At 40.5% G+C, this 24,909-nt stretch overlaps 1 protein-coding gene across 4 annotated transcripts in view; it reads right to left on the reverse strand.

Moving 5' to 3' along the window:
- The window catches only part of UBR1 (ubiquitin protein ligase E3 component n-recognin 1), a 97,242-nt gene that overhangs the window by 28,063 nt on the left and 44,270 nt on the right, over positions 1–24,909 (reverse strand). For all 4 annotated transcript variants that reach the window (XM_066631190.1, XM_066631174.1, XM_066631167.1 and 1 more), the window contains 15 exons: positions 23,737–23,865; positions 19,200–19,380; positions 18,260–18,321; positions 17,037–17,147; positions 15,399–15,464; positions 15,199–15,300; positions 14,746–14,809; positions 13,048–13,172; positions 12,621–12,673; positions 11,029–11,131; positions 10,301–10,349; positions 7,280–7,434; positions 4,129–4,228; positions 950–1,059; positions 582–671 (listed from right to left, as the gene is read on the reverse strand). In XM_066631190.1, coding sequence (XP_066487287.1) covers positions 582–671; positions 950–1,059; positions 4,129–4,228; positions 7,280–7,434; positions 10,301–10,349; positions 11,029–11,131; positions 12,621–12,673; positions 13,048–13,172; positions 14,746–14,809; positions 15,199–15,300; positions 15,399–15,464; positions 17,037–17,147; positions 18,260–18,321; positions 19,200–19,380; positions 23,737–23,865 — 1,500 coding nt within the window. The remainder of the gene's footprint in view (positions 1–581; positions 672–949; positions 1,060–4,128; positions 4,229–7,279; positions 7,435–10,300; positions 10,350–11,028; positions 11,132–12,620; positions 12,674–13,047; positions 13,173–14,745; positions 14,810–15,198; positions 15,301–15,398; positions 15,465–17,036; positions 17,148–18,259; positions 18,322–19,199; positions 19,381–23,736; positions 23,866–24,909) is intronic.

A 24,909-nucleotide genomic window follows, 5' to 3' on the forward strand; every position in this document is an offset into this window, starting at 1 on the left:
TAGCTAATTTGTGGACACTCTTCCCAGCTGCTGGCACCTTCCCAGTAGCAGAGGCTAGCAGTCACTTTGTTGGTCACAGACTTGGCCAAGGAAGGGAGGTGGTCATTTTTTTGCTAAACAATCTGAAGTGTAACAGACTAATCAGCATTCTGCATTCAATAGTGCCTGCAGAATGCTGGCAATGTGTTTTAAGCTAGTAAAGCTCAGGCATCACAGTGCTGCTCTTCAGTTGTGGAGGTCTCTGTTCCACTGCTCCTCGGTGGGGGGGGGGGAGGTTTTCACAGGGTAAGTGAGGTTACATTTCATGTGCTTCTGTGAGACAACAGGGTTCTCTACTATTGCTGGCCTGTTTCCACAGAGGCTAGCTGCAGAGGGATCAAGATATATACCCTTTGGAAAGGCACCTTCCAACTGATTTTTGGTCTTTAGCAGTAATGCAAATATTTCTTTAATCATATATGGATATTTAACACTGCATTAACATGCTTGGGAGCTGTGAATCCATGGCTTCAAACCCTGATTGCAAGGTTCACATCTTCTTGAACGTATAGTACATTATGTTTCTTCTGTTTTATTGTTACCTCATTGGCTTTTGTAGATTCTAACCCAGATGCAGTGGATACTGTTGGCAAACAAGACTTCTCTCTCAGACATTTTACTGTTTCAAACATCTGGAAATACAGATGTAATGGTTAAGATACAAAAGACTGCATTCTGTACACATATTTCCTTTCAATATTTATAGCAACAAAGTTTTAGCGGCTCTAACAAAGCTTTAGTTTATAAAGAGCATGATTTAAAAACCAGTTCCTTTTTAAGTCTTAAGTCAGTAACGAAAGACATCTGTATAGATCCTATTGAGAGATGGCCCTTTGCATGAACAGCAATCAATGAAATAACCTTAGCAGAGTCTTTTTCATTGTTTCTGGTTGACTCTTGCCTAGCTTACCTGTAGTACCCAGTTGATCATGTCTTTCTGCAGTTCCAGCTGTTGAATTCCTTTCAGTTTTTCCAAAATCATTAGTATGTTCATTGCATTCAAAGCAGAGCTTCCCATTCCTTTGCAAACAAACACAGAAATGTTTGAAAAGCACACATGTGCTCATAAGCAATGAGCATTCAGCAATCAGCAATAAGCATTTTCTCCCTTCTACTAGTCAGTACTATGATTGGAAAAGTATTATTTTACTCAGAGGTAAGCCCATTATGTTCAGTAAGACTGTAATCCTATCTTACTGGAAACAAACACCTCTAGATATTACAGAGCCCAATCCCATGCCTATCTACTCAGACATAAGTCCCATTTTAGTCAATAGAGCTTACTCCCAGGAAGGATTGCAGCCTCAATCATATTTCATACTTATTAAATCTTCTATGTTACAGCTGACTCATCACTTCTACTTCAGTGATCTCTTTCACTTATTCATAAATGGCAACAACCTGCAAACAGAACACTCTATCAGTGAATTCCTTTGGACTCTAAGCCTCATTTTTCACTAGCTGCAAAAACTGTATATTTTTCTCACTGTTAAAAAAAAATTTTATCTAGAAAGCATTTGTTGGAAATAACTCTACATGACTTCACAGTTAAAATCAAGAGTAGTATAGGCCCAGCCTTGTTATACACGGATTTTTTATACACGGATTTGACTCAACACGAATGTCCCCTGCAAATGAGAAGGAATGTGCTGATCCCTGGAGAAGGGGAAAAACGCACCCCTTTAAAATCACAGTTTAAAAAACTGCTTTTTACTGTTGCAGAGAGACAGTCATACAAGTGATTACAGGTATAACCTAAGTATCCACAGATTTTTCTATCTCAAAACTGATGAGAAGGGCCCTTTAAATTAAAGGAAAACATTATTAAACAGTTTAATAATGCCAGAGATGGCAGCCGGTTGACAATCCATCAATCATTCTCTGCAGGTTTCACTCCTCCCTTGCCCCTGAGAAACTGAAAGAAGGCTAAATGGCAGCGATTATCACCTTTTTCATTCTTTCCCCCTTGCTGGGGCTCCTGGTAAAGGGAGGGATTGCTGCCTCCTAGCGCCCTAAGCACTAGACGAGAGAAGCCGAAGCGCCTGGAGAGAGACTGATGGCCTTTGTGTGCATTACAAAAGGTCATCAATGCTGTTTTTAAATCACCAGAGCAAAGAAACTTTGTTCTTTAAAATGATTTGCCATAGTGCGTTTTTTGCCATCCATGTGAGTTCTTGGAATTGAACCCTCGCGAATAATGAGACTCAACCTGTACCTTTATTTCATACTTTTGTCTACCTTTGACATAGGAACTACTTTATTGTTATTAGCAGCAACAAAAACAACCAGTTACTTTTCCACCCACAAAAACAGCATATGAGAAATACCACAATAAAACAGTCACTGCAAAAAACCATTCAACACATCTATTTATAATTTGGTTCCCTATATCAGTGGTTCTCGAACATTTCCGGCTTGTGCCTCCCCTGATCCTTGTGGCCATTGGCCACAGCTCCCCATTACAACACCACACCACAGTTACCCCCAAAATGGAGATGAAGGTATTATAATTATACAATAGAAACAAGGCTGCCAGCACTATGAAGATGCAATCCTAACCACACTTACTTGAGAGTAAGCCCCACTGAACAAACTAAGACTTACTTCTGAGTAGACCTGGTTAGGATTGTGCCCTGAGTTTGGAAAGGAGGGTTTTGGAAAGGGAGGGGGAAAGTGATGAATTTGCTGGGGGAGAGGAAAACTTTGTCTTGTGTGTATCTGCTAATTGCAAACTGATGCAAAGTGAGACCTAGAGATTGTTTGGCTGGAATCCTAACCCCACTTTCCTGGGAGTAAGTCCCATTGAACAAACAGGACTTACTTCTGAGTAGACCTAGCTAGGATTGTGCCTTTTGTCTTACAATAGCAGCCAACAGAGTACCCCCCCCCCCAAAAGGAGGCAGGAGGAAAAAGGGGAATGGCTAAAAAGGAATGGGAATTTTTTTTAAAATCAATTTTTGGAGACAAAGCCATCAAGAGTGGGTTTTTTTTTTCTTTTTGGGGGGGGGGAGAGAAAGGTGAAGATCCTGGGTTAAACTGACACAGACCCCAAGCCTATGTAGGTCTACTCAGAAGTAAGCCCCATTTGAGTCAATTGTGCTTACTCCCAGGAAAGTGTGGAAAGGATTGCAGCCACATACAGCAAGATTACAACTCACCCCAAAGTAGATGGGGGATGCTCACACACATACACCCAGCATGCAGATGCCACCCCTGTTCCCCCAGGCAAGACGGAGGGATGCAGGCTGGGGCATTTTCACCCCACGCACCCCCACTAGGAGCAGAGGAAAGCGCTGCACTGCCTGTACTTACTCTTCCCTCCCGGTTTGAAGCCTGCCAGAAGCATGCCCTGTGCTGATGAGATGCAGCACCTCCGTACTCCGTACAAACGCACAGATTGAATACCTCAGCCCTATATTATACAGTGGTGCCTCGCAAGACGAAATTAATTTGTTCCGCAAGTCGTTTCGTCTTGCGAAAATTTCATCTTGTGAAGCGCGGTTTCCCATAGGAATGCATTGAAATTTAATTAATGCGTTCCTATGGGCAAAAAAAGTCAGAACAAAGTCAAATTTGGTTTACAAAGTGTTTATTAAGTGCTCTTTAAAGGCATACATACTGTACAGAGGATTTCAAAAATTTCAAGCACAAATCTTCAACTTTTTAATTTTAAAAATTCGTCTTGCGAAGCACGGCCATAGAAAAATTCATCTTAGGAAGCACGGCCATAGAAAATTCGTCTTGCGAGTCACCAGAAAAATCGCAAAAACGCTTTCGTCTTGAGAGTTTTTCGGTGTGCGAGGCATTCGTCTTGCAAGGCACCACTGTACTGGATTTCAAATCCTAGAGCAACAACTTAATATTTTACTAACAAGTCCAATCCTAACCAATTTTCCAGCTACAATGCAGCCCTGAGGTAAGGGAATAAACCTTCCCTTCCCATAAAGGGGCCTCTGTGACTGCCCTTGCCACCACAGGATGCAGCGCCTGCCCTGTTGGCATGGCTGCATTGGCACTGGAAAGTTAATTAGGAGTGGGCTGTAAAAGGATTAGCAGGAAGATTCTGCTTTTATAAGAAGGGACACTTACTTGATGCTTTGTGATAAAAGTCAAAGGTCACGTCTTCCTCTGGAATTTTCTCTAACTGCTGCTTTTCTTCCAATAATCCCAAAGCCAGGAGATGAAGTACCTACAGAAAGGTAGGCAAGCAGAATATATTGCCATACATATACATGTTTATCTCTTAGCTTGCTATAATGAAACACCTCTGGATAGCAAGAGGAACAGTCCTTCCCATGTTGGTCATGACTGGCATTAAAGAGAATGGGGAAACTTGAGCTTACCTATAATTCCTCTTTTTATGTGGTTCTGGAATTGGTAAAGCTTTGACCTTTCTTAGAAACTAGTTGCTGAGCCCAGATTAAAAATTTTGCATTAGTTTTATCACAAGACAGTGCTGCTAAATTAGGGAAAGCGGAATCCAGATTCTGAATTGATCTGTACCCCAATGCTGTAGAACAGGAATGAAAAAGGAACCTAAATAGGGAGTGAAGCACTCCAAATCCCTTCCTTACTGGTCTCAGAGAGAAAGAGACACACATTAGGTAGACTGCCACCCCCAGAAGCCATCCTGCACATTCTTCTCCTTTCTTTTTTGTGTGCATAGGGAGAGAAACTCATCACCTCAGAATCATCTGGATACTTGGAAGCTCTTGCTAGGGCAAGAGGCAGTGGATGTTAGCGGCTTACAAAAAAAGTGCAGGAATTGAGTTTGGCATCATCCTTGCGAGCACTGGGGGGGGGGGAGCAAGCAAGAGTTCCTGCTGCAAATTCATTGAGACTTTTCTCCAGGCTTGTCCTAATTGGACACTTGGACACTGTCCCTGTGCACTTTTGCCACTGTGTCCTCAGAGCTATCAAACTTTCTTATCCCTCAGCGGAATGTAGGAAAATACTGGATTTGAGTAGGCTAAGTTCAAGTAAGAGATAACCCTTTTCGCCCCTAACTGGGGTGTTGCCCAAGGAAGGCACTGGAGCCACAAAAGGGAGCACTGGGAGAGATCTTCCAAAGATGCAGCCACTGAAGTTCACTGACCTAGCTAAGATATGAAAAGGAAAGAAGAACACATGGCTGTCAAGGCTTGGCAGGGTCACTCTGAGGGATGGAAGCGAATCCCTCCTGTTGGTGTCCGACTGCATGTGACCCTGTCTTGTAGTGATTAGTGCAGAAGCACATAAAGGCTTAGTGAACACTGGCAACAACAACAGGCAAACCTGTTCTACTTTCAGAGCAAACTCTGAAACCGCAGCCTTGTTCCTTGCCTAACCATAAACAGGATGGATAGCGTTTTAGAGATGCGCTTTTTATCTCAGTCTATGGAATGTGTTGTGGTCAGCTAGAGCCAGCTAGTTGCAGCTAGTGCAATCTTTGACCGTTAGTAAACTGTATTGCTTCAAGAGTGAATAAAAAGGCTGACAGGGGGCTGGACCAGATCTCTATTCCAGCTTCCAGCTTCCCCCCTGCATCCACATTTGAAACTTGTCTCATTCTGCATCAGACTGCATCTGCATCAGAATGCATCACCGTGATGCATTCTGCATCAAAGTCTCCTCCTTTTCTGCCTCTCTAACCCCTTGCTGCTCCAGTTCCTTCCCTCAACCCTCAGAGTGCCTCTGCTCCTTGTACTCCATCAAGCAACAAGGCTCTAAGCCATGGGTGCTTCCCAAAGCAAAATAGCATTTGCTACACTGTCTGATTATGAAAAGGAGGAGCTTCCCAGCTGCAGTGACTGACCCATGCTGGAACTACAGAAGAAAAATTGTTTGACATCACTTGGATGCCCAGCACTTGATAGTAACCTAAAGACAGTTCCCTGATGCAGCCAGCAAGCAAATTCATGTATGTTGAGGTGTTCCTATATTGCTATGAGCTTCCCTCAAAGTCAAGTAGAATGTAGGAAGTGCCAGAATACTGACAAAAGAGATGCAAGTCCCATTATTCAGAAAGAGACATTTTTAAAGAGATTCATTTTGAATAGGGTGGTTAAAATATATTTTCCTCTGTCCAATGAGCAGCATGCATTGTGAAACCCAACTAGGCACAGACCTAATTGGTCCCCAAAATGGGAGGAGGGAGGGAGAGAGCGCACACAAATGGGTATTGTTATTCTTTTGAACCCAATCAGTAACCAACAATTGTATTTCAAAAAATTGCCACAATGACAGTCATTAATGATTGGCTTTTCCACATATTTCTGCCCATTCCTATTTTTATTTAGAAATGACCTTGTAAGCCTGCTTTATATCCTGTTGTACTGAAATGTTGTTTTTCTGTAATGTTGCCACTGCTAAATAGAGCATCGTCTCATACATAGATTTACAGTCACCAATATTTTACAGATAACTACTGTAAATGCTTATGCATTCCTTCTCCATTTACTCTGCATTAAGTTTAATAATGCATACGTATGTGACGTATCACAAGTAACAATGCTGATAGGCAAGAGATAAGGTTGCTCTAGGGCAGGGGTGCTCAATAGGTGGATCGCGATCTACTGGTAGATCGCGAGGCAAAATGAGTAGATCGCGGAGTGCTGACCCCCCCCTTCAGGTGCCTCTGGGAGGAAACGCCGGGAGTAAGGCCCATTGTACTCAATGGGGCTTACTCCCAGGTAAGTGTGGCTAGGATTGCAGCCTCACAGCCTAATCCTAGGCATATCTACTCAGGAGTAAGTCCTGTTATACTCAGTTATGTTCAGATGTGCACTTTCAAGATGAGGAAAATTGTATTTAAACACCTCTTTTTGACACTGCTGCTCAAGCAATTTGGCTGTCCCCACAGCTTAATCTGAGTAAGAGAAAATAGGCAAGGATATCTGATCATTGTTCCCCCATCCTGTAAAGTTCGGTCCCGATACAAACAGCAGACATGAACTGAACAACTGCTTAGACAACAGTAAACAGATAGTTAAAAACTGTACAGCAATTTTAACTAACTAATTCACTAATTGATTTTAACTAATTCACTAACTTACAGTTTAGCAGTTACCTTGTTTACTACTATGATGTGTTAGGAAAACTAAATGCAAGGACATATATGAGGCATGTTCAACACTTTACTATGCCATCATATAAACAGGAAAACCCTGAAGGCACTGAAGGTGAAACACTGCAAAACACACACACATACATACATATGGTCATAACAGAAATCCTAGAGGAAAACAAATGGCAAGCATACCATCTGGATCATCACTTCAGTCCATAAATGGCTTTCCAGCTCTAGTGCTCTTTGCAAGACTGTTCTAAGAATATGCATCATGATATCAGAGTTCAGAATTTTCACCACATTTCTGAAAGCAGCACTGAATTCAGGAGGAGGAGGTGGCGGCAGTGCTAAAAGAGTAGACAAATATAGGTGAATTACTACTACTTTTCTCATGACATAATAAATAATGAAAGCAAGAAGAACATGGATTCACATATTCAGCTATTGGGGATAGGTGAGAACTGCTTTACTGCTTAGAGACAGAACCAGGGACCTTATAGTTCTTCCAAGAGGGTATTAGCCACAAGCTATACTCCTAGCTTTTATGCTAAATTTCATATTTGCACAAACTGCATATGCTAAGCAATGACGTGGAGCTGAAACTTCTGCAAGTTTCCATAGTTCCTACTGGAAACAGGTAAAGGAAGTAGGAATCTTTGTCCTCTACCTACCAGAATGGCATGCTGACACTATATACAGTATGACCTCAGATCCCTTGGATCCCGCTGATCTCTAGCATCCATGGATTTGGCTCACCGCAGTCGAGTCCCTATTTAAAGGTTTTTAAATACTAAAAATTGGGTTTCCTACCTTGGTGCAACAAAACTGCACCATTTCTGTTTTTATTTATTTATTTATTTATTTATAATTAACACACACAGACGTACAAACATATAACATACATTTAGGAGTGCTAAATACCATATACCATTACTTATTAATCATACTATATCTCCTAATCTACTACTCATCTACTTCTGCCTCTTATTAGTTTATCCATTTATTTATATAATATATACTAAATTTTCCCTAATGCCCTGTACTATATTTTTTAAATTTTCACTTTCTATCAAACATAAACTTACTTCAATTACTCATTAATATTAAAACAAAATAATCTAATTACCAAAGTATAACATATAAAACAATTCTTCCATCTACTTCTAACTCTTCTACTCATTTATATATTTCTTATATCAAATATAATATTTTTCCTAATTTCCTATATCTTTTCTAAATATTCACTTTTTATCATCTCAACTAGTTCAATTACTCATTAATATCAAATAATAACAATCTAATTTCCAAATTATAATAAAACCAACAATCTCTTATAATATGTTCTTTACCATTCTCCAATCTAATTCTCCAATCTGATTACATTTTTTTCTTTAACATAATAACCACCTATAAAACAATTCATCCACACGCTAACATTTCCAGCTATTTTTTCTCATTCATTCTAATTCATATATATCAATTTCGTATATATTTATTTTTTAAGTAAATTTAAACCAGTTATTAACTAAATAAAATCCTCCAATTTTCTTTAACCCTCAGGTTAACCCTCAGGTTTCTTTTTCTTTCCATTTTTTCTCCTGTAATATCTTTATTTATCTCCATAACAGAATCCAATAAGCCCACACTTTCTTGTATAAGGTATGTTCATTCTTCCAATTAACTGGGATATGTTTTCTTCTTCTTGTTCAACAAATTTTGTATTTTGCACACCCATGTTACTCTGTCCATCTTCTCTATTTCAATCTCCATCATAGTCCCCTCTAGATCCTGTTGATTTTCCACTCTTCTAATTTCTGCATCCACTCTTCTGATGATGACTTCATCCCTCACCATCATCTTTTCCGCTTTCTCTTTCTGTTTATCTTCTGTTTTCTTCACATCTTCCAACTGCTCCTTGCACACATCTATCTGTTGAGAGAGAGTCTTTAAACTGGCTTGAATCTGCAAGGACCAACGCAACTGCTGTCTTCTCATTGTGAGCAATTTTTCCAAATTTTTGAGGATCATTTGAGTCCAAATATCTGGAACAGGCTCCATCTTGCAATTTCTCTCTAATCCACAAGATGTCCACAGCGTATTATTCTCCTTACTTCCACCACATGTTTTTTCAGTCAAGCATTTTTCAAATTTTTCTTACAGATAACAGTGTGATTAATGGAGAAAAACAAAACAAAAGAAACAGTCTCAAGGAGACAACTCTTTCAAGTCTAATAAAAATTATGTCCACAAGTAATTTTGGATTTTAGTCCACACACCAAATTATATTTATAATTATAATCTACAACCGATTTATTCCACTACAGAGATAAAGAGCACTTTCAACATCCTTAAAAAGTTTCTCATTAACACCCTCAGTGTATCCAGGGCTTTTAGCCAAATCAGTCAATCAAAGTCGGGGACAATATTAACACATACTTATCTTAAATTTCCAACTTAAACTTTACGCTTCATGCTTTTTCTTCCATATGGTATCTTAGCACGGAGCCAGCAGCTTGATTGCAGACACTGCACCTCCCCCAATACTGTCCCTGGCTATTAGGTTTCCGAGAAGAAAGCTCCCCCCCCCCGGTCGGGCTTTCAAAATCTCTGGTACCTGCACCATGGAAAGATCTTATCTCTCCGGATAAAGATCTTCAGATCCTCTTCAGACCTGTAGTTTTTTGGGGGGAAACAGACTGTCTCTATTATGGGATCATCCCCGGGCCTGCAGGTAATTTGCAGGCTGGATAGTGTCAGGCCCTGAAGTCTTGGCCTGACTGCGCACAGCATCATGGGAGGAGATGATGCAACATCTGGTGATGCATACCAGGTGACTGTCACCTGGTGAGTCACCCCATATGCCATCAGAGTGACTTTGCACTTTTAGTACGCTCTGATTGGCTATAGCCAGTATATAGTCCAGCGAGGGCAAGCTGGAGTGTGGGAGATGCAGAGTGGATTTTGTGCCGAAGGCTACGTCAGTAACAGAATCTGGGAGATATACCAGATCTCCCAAATGTTATTATATCAGTCTCTGAGCATTCTCAGTTATTTTTAAAGTGTGAACCTTGTTGGTCAGGGAGCTACTTCTTTATAAAGTACTGTGCAAAATGATGAAAATCTCTGAACCAGAGTTGCTTTTAGTAAAATATTCTGTACAATAAATACATTAATTCCCCTGCATTTCTTTTATCACTCATTCCAACCTGTTACCTTCATCTCTGTTTTCTTGCACTCTTCTCTTCTTTTGTGTGTGTTCTGCCTGTAAGAACAGTCAACCAATTTACTCTTATAACTTTTTTTAAATGAGAAGTTTCCTAAGTGAATGCACATTGGACGCAGAACTTAGATGTGAAGAAAAAGAGACATAAACCTAGAAAACACACTTCATCAAAATCATATCACAGGAACACTCTCATGGCACTTGGGAGATGATGCTAGACTGGGGGAGAGGGGAACTAGAACACAAATAAAGCGACATTTCTAAGGGATGTGCAGGTGTCAAATAAAGTAAATATAACTGACAATAAAATTGACTTTCCCTTCCCTATCCTTTTCTTTCAGAATGCTGCTCTCTATCATAGGAATTCACTGCTCTCTATAACATAGGAATTTGCTACCAAAAGGGTTTGAAAGGAGGATGACTGAACAAAGTATCAAATGCTGAAGGACAGCAAACTGAATAAGTGGAGCTTCTTTCTCCTCAAGGATGCTTCAGAAATCAAAGGAAGAAACTAGATGACTGGTTAGTAACATAAGAATTCAGAGGAAGCGTGAGTTTTCTCACACTTGTGTGAAGGGAGAGCAGTAGAAGGCCTTGGAATCCAATGTGAACTGACTACCTTCCCCAAAAGAAGCAAACCAAGATAGAATTTTCCAGGCTAGGATTGACATGTACGTAGGGGCCCAGGCAAAAAAAAACAGCATTTGTTTTTTCTTACCTTGCTGTGCTGAGTCTTGGTATAATGGTAAAAGAACATATTGAACTCTTTGAGGCACTGATCCTTCAGTTCATAAACTCCATGGCCTGATACGCCTGGTTTTCTTAAATTAAAGAAGTTATCATAATCAGATCAGCATATTTAAAATAAATAAATGATACAAGTATTTTCAGTAAAAGCATTGAAGGGAACAAAACGTGAGCTTTTTGCAACATATAGTAATTGAAGTGTTACAGCATTACCAGATACAGTACTTAAAAGATTTCAAAGCCCAAAAGGACTGAATCACTGTTTCTTGCACGTAATAAAGAAGTTTCTCATAGGAGAGTTAGTTAACATACTACTCTGTCATCTTGGTTCATCTACACTAGTTTCCAATCCCAAAGGCAAAGTGCTTCTTTTAAATGTCCAAGGCCTGCAAATTTATGGAGACACCTTTTCTCATATATCAATTATCTTTGAGCAGGAGACAATTGTCAACATCATCACAAATATTTATATACCACTTTTCAACAACTAGTTCACAAAGAAGTGAATTGTAAAAATTAGCATTCAGAATTCATTTTTCTTAATGTGCCACAAGATATGATTTTTCTGACATGGATTTTATTACATCTAACAAGAGTAAACCTTCAGGTTTTTTACAAATGCCATTTGTCAACATTTTCAGATTATTCACACATTTATGAGGCGTTCCATAATGCAAAGATGATCCATGGTGGATGATCTTCCTTGAAAGACAACTTGCCCACTACTATTGAATTTCCTGTGAAATTCACAACAGGGCAGGGCACAGTACACAGAACAATGAAATATAATCAGGTAAAACGTGCTGCTTGCCCTAGAGCAGGGGTGCCCAAACCCTGGCCCTGGGGCCACATGCGGCCCTCGAGGCCTCTCAATGCGGCCCTCAGGGAGCCTCTAGTCTCCAATGAGCCTCTGGCCTTCCAGAAATTTGTTGCAGCCCACACTGGCCCGACACAACTGCTCTCAGCATGAGGGTGACTGTTTGACCTCTCATGTGAGCTGTGGGATGAGGGCTCCCTCCACAGCTTGCTGTTTCACATCTGTGATGCAGCAGTGGCAGCAAAGGAAAGGCTGGCCTTGCTTTGTGCAAGGCCTTTTATAGGCCTTGAGCTATTGCAAGACCTTTGTTCATTCATATAAGTTCATCTTTAATATATTCATTTATGTAAACTTATGTAAATTTATTCAAATTTTAAATGTAAATTAATTCTTTTTTCCACAGCCCCCGACACAGTGTCAGAGAGCTGATGTGGCCCTCCTGCCAAAAACTTTGGACACCCCTGCCCTAGCGTATGCCACAGATTCCTCTGCATCACACAGGGTGGGCTCGCAGGGGTTCTAAACAGACAAGCTGATGCAGAAAAGGGTCCCCCTAAAGGTATACTTTCTGAAAAACTATTGCAACAGCAAATACTTTGGCGTCCAAGTAAATGGGTAACCCTCACTATTTAAACACAAACTCTTACTTTCTATGAAACTTGTTCAATTGGCAAGTTTTCTGCATAGCAACATATTCCATTCCTATATCTTTCAATGACTAATTGGGGTGGGGGGGGGAAGCTTACTTGAATATGGCCACAGTGTGGATGACCCTCTCCAAACCAGTCTCACTGTTTTCCTGTTAGAAACATTTCACACGCCAGTTACTAGGAACAAAACATATTCATTCAAAAGTAGTAAATTAAAGCAAATAAACTAATTTAGATATCAGAAGCTAAGCACACCTTTACATATTCAGCAAAAGCCATATGCAAGTGTTTGTCATTTATGTCAATAATGTAGCAACAATTCAAACAGCAATTCCATATTTACAGTTATGATGGCAATGTGGAACTGGCCTCAATATTCAGTGCATGGGGAAGTGTAAGCATTACTGAGATTGCCTGTGCAACAAGGAACTTCAGGACTGGGTCAAACATTTCCGCCTGAAGAAATGCAAAGTAGTAAGAGGAAACCAAAAGAAGAAGGAAGCAAAGAAAACAAAGCACTCACATCCTTTGGTAAAGATTTTGCAATAGCGCTGTGAGCCATTGGTTCAATGCAGAGCAGATGCGTAATCTCTCTCTTAATAACTTCATCTCTTGTCACATCACTGACACCTGGTACATATCTTTCTCCTGACAGGGAAAACAACAAGGAATAAAGTATGAACACCATACAGTGGCATGCATATTGCACACATTCAAGAAGCCATACTGCAAAAATTGAAAATTCATTAGAGAAGACCTATTCTCTACAGGCAGCACAGAACACTACAAAAGAAGAATGAGGAAGTCTCTGAGCTCTACCACAGTGATTGCTGGAGCAGATAATGAAGCTGAGTGCACCAAACCCATTCTTCCTAACTAGTTTAACATCAGAAACCACATTACATATCCATTATTGTACTGGTGTCAATGGGCCAATTTACTTCTTTGTAGACTTTTTTGTTCCTTTTGGGTCCTGTTGAGCAATTCCATATTCACATTTTTCCAATCCTCCCTTGATTTTGCCCTGCTTAGAGAGAACTGTCAGTTGAACGTATTGAACTTTGTTGGGCCCAAGCAAATTTTGAAAACTCCAGTACTGGATGAATATATCAATTAAAAAGAGCACCATGCATTACCCGAAGTAGTATTATTTATCATTTATTTATCACATTTTTATACCACCCTTCCTCCAAAGAGCTCAGGGTGGTGTACACAACTGCTCCCCTCCTTTTTTCCTCACAACAACCCTATGAGGTAGGTGAGGCTGAGAGAAAGTGACTGGCCCCCCAGGAAGCTTCCTGGCCGAGGGGGGATTTGAACCTGGATCTTCCAGGTCTACCTCCCAAACCACTACACCATCCTGGCTATCACAGTGTACCCTGGCTCTCACAGTACCTTGCACAGTGCATTTACAACATAGCAAGCATACAAGTAAATGTGTATTTTTCCTTTAGAGCTGAATGGATACTGTGGCTATATGTTTAAATAAACAACACACACATTCCATCTGCGACTGCAGCATCAATCACCTCCAGAAGTTCTAGTCCCCTCACTGTACCCAGCAGTGCAGTGCTGCCACTACCCTCAGCCACCACCAGAAACAACTTTTCACAAGGAGGAACAGCATGTATGAGCTGAGATGGCCACACCAAAAGCACACCCAAGGCCATTCCTTGAACGAACACACACACACACACACACACACACACACACACACACACACACACACACACACACACACACACACACAATCACCTATCTCAAGTAGCTGATGGCAGTGACACACTAAGCTGCAAAGCAAAGTCACTTTTCCAGAACCAGTTGGAACACAGCTGGTATAGGTAGAAGAGGATACTGAACCACATAACAATGTGTATTTAATATAATTTGGAATTAATCAAAATTAGATATCCTATAAATGTGCAGTGTTACATTAAGCAAACCTATTCCAGATATTAAGTATTTGAGTAGTCAAGAACCTAGCCATAGTATCTGTTCTTAAACACATCAAAATCACCCTCAGCTCTCCAAACTGAGATGCACAAATGCGTAATGAAAATATGAAATTGATCTGCCACTAAACCTATGGTCAGTAGCAAGTACCTATAGCAAAAAACCACAAACTAATTTGTAAGGTGATTGGGTACACAAGGAAAGAGGATCCCTAAAAATCAACAACAAAAACCAGACTTCATGCATAATATAAGAAAACTTTTCTTACCCACAATGTAGATAAGAACTTGAAGCATCTCTTCTATTACTGTATTGCATTGTTTATTCAAATCCTGTAGAATTTAAATGAATAATTAGAAGTAACAAATCAAATTCTTGGGACAATATAGTTACATGAAAACACCACATCTGAGGTTAAATGAAATCCTACAGAGAACCTTAAGCTGATCCATGTCTATATATTGATGAATAGAAAAATCAGTTAAAAAGATTGGATCCAGGAATAGTTTTTTACATGACTGAGCTTGTAAAGTAGCAAACAGTGGTAAAGAAAGCCTCTATGATATAAAAATTTGCTACTGATGTAGCAGCCTAATGACCCTCCAAGTAGAATTCTGTGGTTCATGCTTTTAGCAAATCATTACAATTACATTGAAAAAAGACATAATCATGAAAATGCCATGTTGTTGTTTTCCACGATGAAAATGACAGAACTATTTACCTGATCTTTGGTTGGCATAATCTTCTTAAAGGCATCAAGCAGTTCATACCGATGGAGTACCAGCAAGAGGAAACTGTTTGGATCCATGTATGCTGCTCCAATCTATCAAATACACCCACATAAAATAGTATTAAAGAATAATCAAGGTTACACAAAGCACTGTGGTAACTGGATGACCCAAGAAATTCAAAGATGCTCACCTGAAGCAGGATTATATCTTTGTCATACATTTCTTGTCTACATTTAACATCTTGATAATAAAACATCTGAAAGACAAGAAACACACTCTAAGGCCGTAATCCTAACCAACTTTCCAGCACCGACATAAGGGCAATGCAATTCCAAGGTAAGGGAGCAAACATTGCTCTACCTTGAGAAGGCATCCATGACTGCCCCCCAACTACAGGATGCAGCACATGCCCCACTGGCACAGCTATGCCAGTGCTAGAAAGTTGGTTAGGACTATGTCCTTAAATGTTCATGAATCAAGTTCAGAGTTGAGCCTTCATACATTATGCAGGTCTAGATGTACAGTGGGTCCTAGGGCATATTATATAGCCATCTTTCTGTAGTTGAATAAATTTCAGTTTGGTCACTGTATGAATGGATGACTACTTGCGATTCTCAGGGATTATAATAAAAAAATTAAAATGTATCACTAGGATTGTGCAATCTAATAATGCATTGGTCTTTGGAGGAACATGCACCTTTAAATTATAAAAAAAATACTCAGCTCAACTGTTCCTATATTATCAGCTAGAAAATCTAGTTAGTTGGTTTGCAGCTTCTCCTGGCTACTTTATACAAACTTCATATCACAGTTCTTATATTTGGAAAACATGGATGAATACACCACCACAAAGTATACACCAGTATTGTTTAGGAAAAGAGAATAATCTTACCATTTGATTTTACACAAATATCCATTTGCAATTATCTTTCATATACAATACAAGTCCTGATTTGGAATTTATATGTGTTCCTTCATCTTACTGTACCACTGCGCATTTTGAGACTCTACAATTGGTTTTACCCCACTAAGCCAGCAGAAATATAGGTCTGTGGTGGTGCCCTGTATATGGAACTGCCAGCTATTAGAGAGCAAATTGGCCTCCTCATTGCCTGCAGTCCAACAGTGATTACTGACCCACTTATTCTATTTAGCTTCTGGAATTTTGTTTGCTTTGGGTTGGGGGGAGTGTGACTGCAATGCTTTCCCTGCTGCCTTGTGATATGTTGTTTTGCGGCTTTTTATTGCTCAGCTTTTAGTTGTTTTATTGTTTTGCTTGATTTTGTTGTTTTTATTCATTTTAAGAGAATTCATTGCTTTCTTGGGCACCTCCCTATTGGAAAGGAAAAGATAGAATATAAATAATTTAATAACAAACAAGCCTGTTTGAAGTAAGCCTACTGATAACTTGGCCTCTGTGGGTAATACAGTATAGCAGTGTTTCTCAAACTGTGGGTCGGGACCCACTAGGTGGGTCGCGAGCCAATTTCAGGCGGGTCCCCATTCATTTTAATATTTTATTTTTAATACATTAGACTTGATGCTACCATGGTATGTGACTGCATTTGGGGAAATGTGACAGATCTGTACTTTGAATAGGCTACGATGTTTATGCTTTTTACTCCTGGGTAAGTGTGGGTAGGATTACAGCCTAGGATTGTTAAAAATTTCCCTGCTTGATGATGTCACTTCTGGTCATGACATCACTTCCGGTGGGCCCCGACAAATTCTCATTCTAAAAAGTGGGTCCCGGTGCTAAAAGTGTGAGAACCACTGCAGTACAGCACTGACTTGAGGGCAAATACTGATATTATACTTTGGAGAGTACCTGGCTAATCAAAGATAGTCCATTTCTTCTCCACATTTCTGCAGCAACCTGAGCAACCAATACTAAACAACGCAAGGGATATTCTATTAGCAACTGCACTTGAAATTCTTCCTAAAAGTAGAAAAAAATGATGTTAAGACAGCTAACATTCTACATAATTCAGTCACAGAAAATCTTTTTTCTACTATTAAAAGAAATTCCAAAACGATATTCCTGACTGATTAAAACAAGTCAGTATTACCCATTAGTGATGGAGGAAAGAAGAATTTGAATACTTAGCCAGCTGAGTGGAAAAACAAATGCAAGACCCATAGACACAGCAGGTAAACTTTGACCACTTGAAAAGGTTTGCATTGCTGCTACCTCACTACATTTCTGAAGTGGCTAGAGAAAGATAGAGGGGCGCGCACATGCACACTTTTTTGCCTCCTCTGTCTTTACACCTTGTAACCAAGAACAGTTTACAGCAGGGCTTTGCAGTTGAAGATCAATATTCTGCTTCTCTGTTGGGATACTTTGAGTTTGCCCTTTGTTGCTGTTACTGTTATGACTGAATATTTAAGCTGTATTTTTTAAGTATTGGTTTTAATGACTTAAGCTGTCTTGGGTACAGTTTTGCAAAAGGGTAAATATAAATATTTAAAAATAAATAAAATTATTTGTGCATTAACAACATACAACTGTCCTGCAGCAACAGGGGTAGCAACAGAGAGTAGCCAAGTAGGACACAGGTCTTCTGACACTGTTGGGGGGGAGGACACAGGAAATTTAAAATGGTGCTGCTGCTGCTGCTGAGAGGAGTGTCCTCTGCTTCCATCACCTAGTAAGCCCAACAGGGAAGTTGGTGGGGCAGTGCCAGGCAGCAACCAGTGTTCTTTCTTTAGCACTTTACCCATGCAGGCAATAGCAATATTGAAAAGTATCTTTAGCTTTCCCAGACTGCTGGACAAGGTTGAGGAAGGGGGAAGCAGAGGTCTAGTGTGCGCACTGGGAACCCACACCGCAGAAAAGCTAACCAGGCAGTAGATAGATATTATTTCTTCACTGCTACCTCAAAAAGGGTGACTGTTCACTACCCAGTAAGCTTTCCTAAGTGGCCAGACACCATCGAAAGGTGGAAGCCTTGCATGCCACTATGCCAAAGACCTTCTTTGCTAAAGGTCTCTCTGAAACTTGGTACTACTTGTGACTTGGCAGTGCTGGTACCCAATGGATATACTTACAGAAGTTAGAAATGCCTCTAGTCTGGAGATTACTCTGGTTTTACTTAGCTGTATGTGCAGACCTAGGAAATACATTAAGTGACATATCAGTCAAGAGTGATACACCAGGTGCATTTGAATAGTCACCATATATGTCAATACTGCTTATATAGGACACATAGCACTTCTAAAATAATATATTTGCTATGGTTTAAACACAGTGCAATCCTACACGTTTACTAAGAAGTCAATCCCACGATGTTCAATGGATCTTATTCCCAGGTAAATGTGTACAGGATTACAGACCTAGATATGTACAGGCATGTCCCCTTAACCGCAGGGGTTCTGTTCTGGAACCCCCTGCAGATAGATAAAAGCACAGACACAGGCGAACATCCTGGAGGGCTTCCCTGGGCCTTAAAAACATCACTTCCAGTTTCTCTGTGAAATCAGAAGTCAAGTGTTTTGAGCTATAAAGCTCAGCCTGAGCCTGGCAGAGGCCGGTGACAAATGTGCCCTCCGACTCCCCTCTGGAGGAAAGGAGGGCAGAACTCCCCTCATCTCTGGAGGGGGCACAGGGGGGCCCCAAACCCAATCTGTGGATAACTGAATCCTCGGATATGGAATCCAAGGATATGGGGCTCCCTGTATATTTAACATACCACGCAGGGATTCGCACATCAGACCACTATTGTTATTAGAGAGTAAAACAATTGAACTTTTTAAAAACCAGAAACTGGCATCAAAACTGAAGAGAGTCATCTCCAGAACAAGGGGGAAGGTTAACAGTTCAATAAGGTGGCCAACACCTGGGAAGGGACTGGAGAAAGGATCATATCATGCCTTATCAGCTGTTGAGTAAATCCTTTGGAGTTTTTTCCCAAATTTAGGCAGAATTTGACTATAGTTAAAAAGGAAAATGGGATTCTCAAACAAAAATATCAACCAACAAGATACTTACCAGCAAGCATCCTGGACAATGGTAGATGTATACTGACTGGATCAGCAGAAACCTTGAAGCGCTTGCTTTCCAGAGTATGACCGCATAAATGAATCACTTTTTTGTCCCATGAACAGTTACTTGCACTACATCTCATTACTGCTGCATGGCATTCCTTGTAAGCCGTCACCAAAAGCTCTTCCTAAAATTGCCAAATTGCTTTTAGTTTTTTAAAATACTTTGTATTTTCACCATTGAACTAGGTTCAAAATAGGCTCATTTTTTCTTAATATAGCCCATGTATACATCTGTGATTAGAGGCAACACAATTTATTATGTTCCTGTAGCTTTAAGATTACGTCACTTAAAAATAGGCTGAAAAATTATTCCGTAATAATATTCACTGTGTGTTTCCATTTCTTAATAGTTATTTTTCCTGATTGCAAGGAAAATCTCCAAGACACACATGTATGAATGTTGAACAATCAAATATATATTCAGCACATGTGAATGTTTCCATGCAGATTTGCTTTCTAGTGCTGCTATTAAAACTGGCACTTTCAATTTGCTCTTCTAAAAATATTTGACTCTTCAATAAACTGCATTATTTAAATGTTCTCTTTCAATTTTAAAACTACATTAATGACACACAACTCCAAAATTTATCAAACAAATTAGGCTATGGTGCAAAAAGTCATTTTTCTAACATAGAAATAAAAATGTTAGACAGATGGTCAGATGTCTTTACGTTAGACAGATGGTCAAAGGATTCTCATTACAATGCTAATGGCTTGGCCCTTGCAAGATTTTCCGTTATTTCTAATCTGCTCTGGCTTAATGGGTTAAAGGAGTACCCCAATGCTGGTGAATTTACATACATGTCCCCTCATGGGTCAAGCGTCGTAGACTATGCTCTAGTGTCCATATCTTTGAAACCACTTGTGAAAGTGTTTGACTTCGGGGATCTTACCATTAGTGATCACTTCCCTCTAACCCTGGTACTTGATCTACATTCGGGGAGAACGCCAGCACACCCAGGGGTTGAAGTAAACACAGAGAGTAGTGGCAAAATCATGGTGAACAACACCCTTTCTTTAAATTTCCATCAGTTAATTAGGGAGTCAACAAGTATATTTATTATCAGGCATTTTGAAGGAGCCTGATCCCTTTGCCCAAATCCAGTCATTTGAAAGCCTAATTGATCACATCCTTAGGACCCTGGGTTCCAACCCTACACGGAGTACTATACATGGTGTGTCCAATAAAAAGGACTGGTTTGATAAAGAATGCAGAGACCTCAAGGCAGGGGTGCTCAATAGGTGGATCGTGATCTACCGGTAGATCGCGAGGCAAAATGAGTAGATCGCGGAGTGCCGAGTCCCCCCCTTCAGGTGCCTCTGGGAGGAAACGCCGGGAGTAAGGCCCATTGTACTCAATGGGGCTTACTCCCAGGTAAGTGTGGCTAGGATTGCAGCCTCACAGCCTAATCCTAGGCATGTCTACTCAGGAGTAAGTCCTGTTATACTCAGTGGGGCTCAAGGTACACCAACATACATTGTACACATAAATGTTATATGTTATGATGGCGCGAACATTGTAAAAAAAAACTCTGGTAGATCTCCGGGCCTGCTGGGTTTCAAAGTAGCTCTCGAGCCAAAAAAGTGTGAGCACCCCTGCCTCAAGGCATTGATCAGAGCAACTTATTTGGCCTTCAGAAAGTCTAACGCTCCATGTGAGGCAGTTAAATATTTTTTCTACAAAAAACAATTGAATGCCTTACTGTTAGATAAAAAGCAGAAGTATACTCATGCTCAATGGATCAAATTGTTGCAAGCGATACAGCAAAAAAATAACAATTTTGGGCCGTGGTATCAGGCTCTCTTAGCTCCAAAATGTATGACCCAGTTGTAATCTCTTCTTCTATGTGGATTAAACATTTTTCAGAATTATTTTTTGATAAGAGCAAATCCACAGATACCCAACCCAATTTTACTTCTTCTGATCTACCTAACTGGCCCCCTGTGATGCCCATGGAGATTATACAGATAATAGATCAATTGATATCAGGGAAAGCTGCCGGACCAGACCAAATACCACCTGAACTCTTAAAATGTGATCCTGAGTGGTGGGCTCACTTGCTTGCAACCTCTTCACAACGATCGATAGAACTGGCTTAGTTCCCAAAGATTGGGTCTCGGCAACAAATCATCCCAGTTTTTAAAAAGGGCAACCCTAACCTCCCTGCGAATTACCAGCCTATCAGCTTGCTCTCTGTAATAGGCAAAATTTATGCGAAATACCTAAGTAATAAGCTTTTTACCTGGATCAACTCTAAGGATATCCTAGATCCTGAGCAATCAGGATTTTGTCAGGGCAAATCAACAATGGATAACTGTTTAATTTTATCTCACCTAGTCCATAAACAGATTAAGAAAGCCAAGGCAAGACTCTACATGGCTTTTCTAGATCTAAGAGCTGCGTTTGATTCCATTGATAGAGATCTTCTTTGGTCTAAATTAGCCAGCATGAGGATTGATAAAAGACTATTGATGTTAATTAAGATCTTATACTCCAACACATCATGTAAAATCAGATATACCAGGAGCCTCACACACCCAATGCTCACACACATGCTCACATGTGGCAGCCTCACACACCCCATTGCTATAAACAAAGGGGTTAAGCAGGGATGCATTCTGGCTCCCATGCTATTTAACTTGTTCCTGAATGATTAGCCCCGGCCTTGAAGTGGATGGTCACTGCCCGATATTTGGGTCCTGTCTAGTGCCACTATTACTGTATGTGGATGATGCCGCTCTATTTCTTGAACAAGAATTGGCTTAAAACGTCTACTTAATAAATCTATAGAGTATTATACATCCAACAAGTTACAGATTAACTACTCTAAATCTAAAATCATGGTGTTTGCAAACAATGGGAAAGCATTTAAATGGTCATTTATGGGCAACAAAATGGAACAGGTAAAGACATTCAGATATTCAGGCATTAATTTCCATAACAAGCATTTGTGAGTTTCTCATCGTAATGCAGTCCTAAATGCATCAAAAATCTAATCCCTTGCAATTTCCCGGGTTTTTTTTAGCCAAGGTAACAGATATGTCCTGCCTGCTTTAGATGTATTCAAGGCTAAGGTACTTTTGCAAGTTCTTTATGGCTGTCCAATCTGGCATAAGGCCTTGAATCGTTCAACTAAGAGCATACAGGCCTCCTTCCTGCAGAGGATCTTGGGTTTTCCCAGATGCGTTCCATACCCTGCTATGTGTCTTGAAGTGGGTTTTATCAGACTCAAAACGTTGGCTTGGTTGAGATCAGTAAAATTTTGGCTTGCAATCCTCTTCAATGCTGCCCCGTATGGGCTAATGTACCAGCTTCTGGCTGATCCAGTACTGCCTATGGAGGTTGCGGACACACTCACCAAGCTTAAATCGATAGGACTAGACACAGCAAGCCTGGATATGATTGGTTTAAGCGAAGCCTACAGGACTATCAAGGAAAGATTTGCTCGATATTGAACGTCAAGAGCTATTCTGTGCAACTAACACCATTTGCTCCCTTCTCTATCTGCACATCCCAGTCAGTTTTGGGAAGCTGGCTTCTTTCTTTTATCATCTGCAGTGCCCGCAGGCTCGCAGAGCATTCTCCCTTGCGAGATGCAATGCATTTCCATCAGCTCTGCTAGCAGGCAGGTTTAGTGGCATTCCCTACTCAGAAGGAAGATGTACCTGTGACAGGAATTGTGTGGAGACATTACATCATATATTTTTTTATTGCCCACTGCATGACACCCTTCGTAAGAACTATCTGGCTCCACTGCTGAACAAAATGCAGGGCTGGGAGGATTCATTTAAATTACAAACCCTTCTTTCTATAGAGGAAACTGACTCTCTTGACAAGGTTGCCAACTTTGTTTCTGGGATACCGGCAGGACGGAATTCTGGGTCTTCTGCTATATTATGGGGGGAGGGGGTATTGAATGATTATGATTGTTTTATTTTATTTTGTGTGTGTGTGTTTGGTGTTCTGTAATTATCTATGCCAATAAAGGTCTTATGTATGTAAGTCATTTTTCAGCCTTCTACAGTGGATTATAAACAAATGAGGAGACAAGATTCCAATAAAAACACTTAGAAGACAACATTTTTAAAACTTTTTCACCTTGGATGTCACCTTTGGATGTCAACATCCAAACTCAGTATCTATAGCTTGTAAAGTAACTACTACTGTGTATACGGTATCCAAGCATAATAACAGCTCTATGCAACAGACACATTTTTTAAAATTGGTTTTCTGCTGAACGAAGACTTCCATATAGCCTTTTAAGTAATAACTAAATTTAACAAAGCATTATTTTTGTTATGTTACTTCATTAAGAGTTATGGAGGGAAACATATTCAAGGGTTAAAGATGAACAGTCAGGTCATTCACGGTGAGGGGAGAAGGAATTGCCAGGAACAAACCTCTATGTGTTTTATATCATTCCATAGTCAAGTTGTTGTTTTCTTTAATACAATATTGCAATGTTACTGAAAGAGCTTACATCACAGGCACACCATTCCTGGAACATCAAGAGAATATTTTTCAACTGCATCTGGATAGCTATGGCTGCTTTCCAGTCAGGATCCACCTCAATGTGCTGACCAATTTGCCTTCTTATTTCCTCCATTCCCTGTAATGACATTTCCCACACGTAAGAGTTTTAAAATATTTTAACAAATTAAGATCTAAATTAACTATATTCAGTTTGTTCTAAGAAATGCTAAGGTCAAACTCCAACTGAATAACAATAGGTTTGCTTTGTGATCAAATCACTTTACAGCAGACTGTCCACAGTAAAACAAGATTTGTTATACAATTAGCTATTCACGTTACAATGAGCTCAGAATTTGCAGCTATGCGAAAGTGTTTGATAGCATCTCAGCCAACAGCAGTGCTTTTAACATCATTGCTATGTGTATTGGAGGGAAGGATACAGCCAATGTGAATGCAGAGGCAAGCATAAGCCTGAGGTAGTGAGGCTTATAGTCACTGAGGTAGTGACTCAGGCAGCAGCAGTGTTTTTAACATTGTGGCTATGTGCATTGGGGGAAGGATACAGCCTTGTAATCTGTGTTTTATAATTACATTGTGTAAATTGACACCTTTAAGAGAGGGAAATAACTTAGAGCCCAAACCTGGGCTCGACGCACTGTTGCAAACGTACCGTAAAGCACATTTGCGAGGCCTAATGCCGGGCCAGCACCCATGCTAGCCCAGCGCTGGCCAACATGGACCGCCAAGCTGCAGTAAGATAAGCAGGGGTGGGGGGGAGGCAGGGAGAAGGCATTCTGGGGAGGGGGAGGTGGGGAGAGGGTGGGGAGGAGGCATGCCGGGGGGAGGAAGCAGGGAGAGAGGGAGGCAAGGGAACTCCGCTTTACTGGATCCAGAGCATTCATGTGGGGCTCGGTGTCCTACACGAACGCTCTTCCCTCACTGTCGGCAGTGAATCGAGTAGCCCCATTACAGGGCTACTTCCCTTACCCAGGAGAAGGGGACAAAAGTCCCCTTCTCCCAAGGTGCCACCTGCAGCTGCCGTGGGCATGCTGGCTGCAAAGGCAGCCATTTTCGATGCTGCCGCAGCTGCATAACATGGGAGCGCAGGTTTGGGCTGTTAGTTCTGTGGCAAAAACTTCAACTTTCAAAGTCTTAGAACAAATTAACAAAAAAAATGCAT

Source organism: Tiliqua scincoides, chromosome 1 (assembly GCF_035046505.1).
Source record: "Tiliqua scincoides isolate rTilSci1 chromosome 1, rTilSci1.hap2, whole genome shotgun sequence".
In the NCBI taxonomy this organism is placed as follows: domain Eukaryota; kingdom Metazoa; phylum Chordata; class Lepidosauria; order Squamata; family Scincidae; genus Tiliqua; species Tiliqua scincoides.